Source organism: Phyllostomus hastatus, unplaced genomic scaffold (assembly GCF_019186645.2).
Source record: "Phyllostomus hastatus isolate PE091 unplaced genomic scaffold, TTU_PhHast_1.1 phas_scaffold_585, whole genome shotgun sequence".
NCBI lineage: Eukaryota > Metazoa > Chordata > Mammalia > Chiroptera > Phyllostomidae > Phyllostomus > Phyllostomus hastatus.
In genome coordinates this window covers 11,668,301-11,674,408 of record NW_025334037.1, presented here as the reverse complement: position 1 = coordinate 11,674,408, position 6,108 = coordinate 11,668,301, and the positions used below count along the sequence as shown (strand labels likewise).

At 34.6% G+C, this 6,108-nt stretch overlaps 1 protein-coding gene across 1 annotated transcript in view; it reads right to left on the bottom strand.

The window, feature by feature from the left end:
- Positions 1–331: 331 nt before the first annotated feature.
- The window catches only part of SLC17A6 (solute carrier family 17 member 6), a 39,271-nt gene continuing 33,494 nt past the window's right edge, over positions 332–6,108 (bottom strand). The window contains exons 9-12 of the mRNA XM_045825396.1: positions 4,335–4,467; positions 3,832–3,942; positions 3,213–3,340; positions 332–2,543 (exon numbers count right to left, since the gene is read on the bottom strand). Coding sequence (XP_045681352.1) covers positions 2,208–2,543; positions 3,213–3,340; positions 3,832–3,942; positions 4,335–4,467 — 708 coding nt within the window. The 3' untranslated portion in view covers positions 332–2,207. The remainder of the gene's footprint in view (positions 2,544–3,212; positions 3,341–3,831; positions 3,943–4,334; positions 4,468–6,108) is intronic.

Genomic DNA, 6,108 nt, shown 5'->3' with positions numbered 1-6,108 from the left:
TAACCTGGATTAAAAAGATTCTTACTTTGGAGGGTCATTGTGGAATTACATCAGATACTTTATATAAAATGGTTAGGGCAGTGCTGAACAAAAAGTATATGTGCAATCAAAAGTAGGTAGTATCTGACCTGACAAGTTTTGAACGTTTTCCTAAAATTTTCTTTAAGTTTAGCAGAAACTGTAGAAGGCTGCCATTGAAGATAGAGTTTGACTCACAGACTTATTTCTTGACATAAAACTCTGTGGAACCATATCCCACACAATCTGAAGAATGCCATGTTTTTCTATTAAGTCTTGAGTGGCTAAAAATGAATGTTATTCTTGAGCCTTGACTTGACTTCTTTGCATCATACTCATCTTAAATTCACATTAGAGGTACAATCTACATACAATAAACCCAAATTAAGGTACTGTTTTTTCTACAAAAGGATAAATAGAGCATTTTATTAACACTTTTCTGTGCAGCAACAAAAATGATAGTCCACATTTTTTTCATTCAACACAACAAAAGCTATGATCACACTATGTCACTTGGAGACACAAAGCAGAAGATATTTTTATTTTCTTAAGGTCAAGAATGGTCTGCATTTTCAAACAAACTTTATGTTTTATGTTCGCAGTAGCAGGGCCTCCAGTCACTGGCACAATACATTGGACAGGTCAAATATCCAGAAAAGACAATTAAATACACCAAGAGTATTTTGAATTGAATTGGGAAATGCATTATTATCATTTTAGAACATTAAAAAGAGGTCTGATGTTAAATTCTTTTAAAAGAAAAAAAATCATTCCTACCACCTGAAAAGCTACCACAAGCAAAATAAAGATAATATACAGACAGGAAATTGTATGCATTGCACTTATTGCTTGGTACACAAATGTTGCAACGCCTGCTGCGTATTATTAAGAAGTGACAAGCAAAATGCCTCTGCTCCATCTAAAACTCTATGACTCTATGAAAGTAGAAATTGCAGTCCCCTACCCCAACATTAGGTGTATGCTATTTTTGGTATTTTTGTGAAGATTGTTTATTATGTTTCTGTGTATGGATATGTATAAGATATACAGATATATAGAGATATAATTTTAATATAATTTCTTGTCCTATATAAGACAAATATATTTTAAATGGGACTTTAAATAATAAAATTATCTACTTACAATCTCTCTATTAAATTTATCTTTTTATATTATATATAGCTCTGTGGCACAAGTTTTACATAGTATTTAATTATTAAGGAAGAAGAATATCTAAACCATTTTCTATTTCTTTTGTTGTTTAATATTGCATTTTCAGGGCTCTATTTCCATAGCAATTTCTTAGTAGATTCTTTATGGTGTGTGCATCTTTTTTTTTTCTAATGCAAGTTACAACCTGTACAAAGTTGTAATAAAAATACATTGAAGTCTCTTCTTAATATTTTTTGCAAAAAGTTATGTGATATGCTACATGAAAAGTCAGATTTATTAAAATGTGAAGTGTTTTATACTGCTAGGTACATGAATGGAAGAACATGAAGCATACCCCACGCTTTACAAGTTCCCTTTCACAGATATGTGTTTGTGCCCAAACATTTCATATAAAACACTGTAACATACTCCCTATGATGACAATCCATATTGTGTAATAACAGTAACTATTTCATATGCCTTGCTAGTTGCTAGCCCACAATATTCTTCTCTAACTGAGATATCCCAACTTCATGATTTACACTCAGTAAACGTTGTCAATAACTGATGCAGGCAACATGACAACATTGCATTTTTGTTAAAACAGGACTTCTGCATGAGATCTTGCAATACAGTGTAACAAATATATAAGTGCATTTTACGTGATCAAGTAGCTTTGGCTTCCTAACCTTTGTAGGATGAAATGTGCCAACTGTTTTAGTTGTGCTTTATTAAATGGTGATGAGTTTTAGCTCATATGAATCTAATGAAAAACTACTTGCCTCTACAGTGTTTGATCAGTCAACCTTTAAATCACAAACGCAAGAATAGATGACCTGAATGGAAATGAGGGAATTTCACAACTTCTACAGATTGCACTTGATGGTAACTTCATGAGTTTGTTTTTATTTCATTGTTATAGCAAGACTTGCCTGGTTGATATGTTTACATGTTTACACCACATATTTTTAAAATTTTTGTGCAATCACAATTAAGTTAATCACAAACACTAAAAATAAATCCAGCAATTAGCTTTGTTATGAGTAATTATCTCGGTTGTTATAGGCGTATGAGTCTTGTCCTTCTTCTTGTACAAATTCCTCTTTCTTTTCCCAACTATTGGGCCAACCTCCATTGGCCTGTGTGGTGGCACCATAAGACTTGGCGGTACCATAATTTATATAATTTTGAGTAATGTCCCCTGTTTCTTCATCAAGTTCATCTTCATGGATAAATCCACATTTTTCTTCACTTGTTTCCTCAGGGTCTGCCCAGGGTTGCTTCTCTCCTGAGGCAAATATCGCATAAAATATAACTCCGCCATAATGGACGAGGGCAGCGATCAGGAAGACATACTGCCACTCCTCACGGGACTGCAGTGACAAAAGTGGAGTGTGAGGACGGACAGCCGTGTTTCAGAGGAAACCCCTATTCTGATTCTCTGAAGCAGATCCCGTGACAGAAACTTTCTCTAAGGTACAACTTTTATCATTTTAAAAAATTAAAATCTAATGTTCCGAAATGAAACTCCAAATATATTTAAGGTCTGCTAATTTAAAAAGAATATTTATAATTGATTTACTTAATATTTTTCTCCCATTCTTTTTATTTATTTTCTTCTACTAAGTCATAATTTTGAAGCTGTACATATAAGGACAAATAGCTGATTATTATATTCTTCCACAGATAGCTGCAGAGATGTCTGAACTGAGGTTTGTAAATAAAACTAGAAGATTTCTAGTTTGTAGAAAGATTTCTGCTTGCCTATTCTAATAAGCTAGGAGCAAAAGGTTTTGTTTACTTTCATCTACAACAGGAATATCAGAAATATTAAAAGATATTGAGGGGCATGTTGCTTATTGGTTGGGAAAAGACGCTCACTCAGCGTTCTTAGATATTTTCTTCTGAGCCTCAGTCACCTCCCCTACTCAGAAGTGTGGTGAGTGGATCAGAAAAGAAATGCCACAGAGAATATATCAACCCTTTCCCCAACCATAAGAGAGAATCTTCTACAACTGAACATCTGTTTTGTTCCACCTTACCTTATTCTTCGTCATTGCACCAACAATGATAGGACAAACCATTCCTGACAATGTGCCCACGCCATTCGAAATGCCCATCAAGATGCTGGCATATCTGGGTGCAATATCCAGGTGGTTAACGTTGAAACCTGAAATACACACATCACCTTGGACTCAGAGCATCCCAAGCCTCTTAGATGTGCCTGCAGAATCTTTTCTTCCATACCCACCACCCACTTTAAAAGATACTAGGTACACAGCAAGTGCTTAATAACTACTTTTTTAATATAATTCAGCTCAGGGGTGTAATAAGAATAAAATGAGGTGTAATTTCTTTTCTAAGACTTCGTATGTGATGTTCCACAGAGGAAGGAGATATGTTCTCTTAACCAGAATAAATAAGTAAATAGATAAAAAAGGGTAAGCAGTGAGAAAATGAGTAATAACGAATCTAAAGAATGCACTGTAAATATTTTTTATTTTTATTTAATTTTTAGTGGAAATGTGTTGACTAAACTTTCTCAACAGTTAAAATATTTAAAGTGGAAAGTAGAATATCTGGAGGTATACAGATAGACCACCTCACCATCACCAGCCCAAATCAGATGCCACAAGCACAAATTTTAAAAATGTGTATTACCAGATATAGCGAATCCGCTGAATCCCACCGCAAGTACCAAGAATGAGATCGCCACCCCTCTGGTGTGAGAATAGCCGACGACCAGAAGCAGTGTTGCCTCCATGCCAAAACCTTCAGAAACAAACACGTGCAAACACATCAGAAATTTGTGTAAGTTTCCCAGTGAGCCAAAACTGCTAAAAATGCCCTAGCAAACTACTTTTGTCTGTCCATGTTAAAAATAATCATAACAGTAATAATTTATACAAAGAGATTACTGAAACCTTCCTGGTGTTTTGGTAAGAACACCAAAACAACCTTAAGTTTTGATGGTGGGGAGAGTTAAGTTAGTTATGTAGTTACTTGGAACTAGGAGTTAGGAAAACCTAAAGATAGGAAAATGATTACAAAAGAACAATGAAGACACATTTATCTTCATATTTGATGAGTACAGAAAAAGCTGCTTATGTGAATCAGAACTTCATGGACTAAAAACATGTTCCAAACATCACTAGTGCACTTACCCCCACAATTCATGATCTTTCTTACTGTCGTAGTTGAAAGAATTTGCTTGCTTCTTAGAAAGTCTGCAATCTGCCCACCAATAGGCACAATAATTGTCATCACTAAGTGTGGCACTGCTGACAGCATGCCGACCTGAAGAAAAACCAGATGGGAGAAATATATATGCTCATAAGTAACATGGGCAATGTAATGACCCTGGTTTCCTGAACCCAGCATAAAGTCTTCATGGACAAAGGCAGGAAAAACATTATCTCCACATGACCACTTATTTCCTAGAATAAGTATTAACTTCCACACAATAAGCAAGAAAAGCTAAGTAACTTTACTCTGACCCCTTTTTTATGTTCTAGAAGAGAACACTGTTTTTCTGTGCTATGAGTCAGTTTTGAGTTTATGAATAAACTATCCTGAACCTTATTAAACAGTGATTCCCATTTATGTGCCCATTTTATACTCTCAAATATGTTTGCAAAAATGTATCATTAGGAAGAAGGGAGTGTAGAAGAGAGGTGGAAACAGAGGCAGAGGGCAAATACATTAGACAAAACCTTGGAGAGGCTATATTTTAAGGCTAACAACTTTAATTGCATTCTAAAGATATATCTCTTATGAGTTTTATCTTCAGTTTCTACAAATTAAGAACCCAGAAAGTGTAGATCAAATTTTTAGGCACATTCATCTCAAATATCAATATTGGATCATATTGCCATCCAATGAAATATAGTTTCTATGCGATCTAAAATCCAACCCACTGGCATTGATTCAACACACATTTTTTGACCAATAATTATGTGCAAGGCACTATTCTCTAAGCATTATTGAGGCAGAAAACATAAATAAAATGCATTTTAATTGTGTATTACTACATACATGGACTTAGTAAATTTTAAATATTCAATATAAACACGTAAGGAGAGGGGTTTTTTTTCACTAAGTATAATTTTAAGCACAGTTCCTGCCAAATGATAAGTACAAGTACCAGGTAAGTTTATTAATATATGTAAATATGTTTTTCAAATTAGATTATTGAAACTTCAAGAAAACGATCGGGTTTTATTTTACAATGGTGTATAGTGTGATCTCATGACCATGACTTGAGTTGTTTTGATGATTAATTGACATAGTGAATGACTCTAAAATAGGTTAGATCTCCAAGCTATTCAATTCTCTTTTCCTACAGATGGAAGTGTTTAATATTATTATGATTATAGTTTATGATAGAGTTTGGTTTCTAAACCATGTCAGCCTAGGTCCAAAGTCCATGACATATTTTCTTCTTTACCTCCTTTATGTGTTTTTTCAGGTAAGTCGAGAGACTTTTTTTTTTACCAGTATAATCAAAATCTTCAAGCCAATCTGTGTGTGTACAATTTCTTTACAATTTTAGTTAAAAATACAATAAGTGAATCAAATTAAGCCATTTAGTTGTTATATTTAGTTTCTGAAAAATATCGTTGCATTTACTCAAGTACTTTCAATGACTCGGAGCCACAGGGCCAGGATGACCGTGCAGTTTCATTAGCATCCGTTGGTTCCTTCACTCTCTCGCCCATGAGGCCAGACTTTATCAATAGCCTCTCAGTGTCATATGTGTCCTAGATTATGAAAATGAACTCGCACCTTCAGCAGCCTTTGTGGAGAAGTGCAACACCTCTCAAAGCTCCCAAAGGCTACCCTGCAATGTTTGATCAGCTCCAGAGAGAAGAGCCCTGTCTAAAGCAGCCATTCTTCTCAGCAATGGAGGAAACAGTTTCCTTAGAAACAGGGTTTACA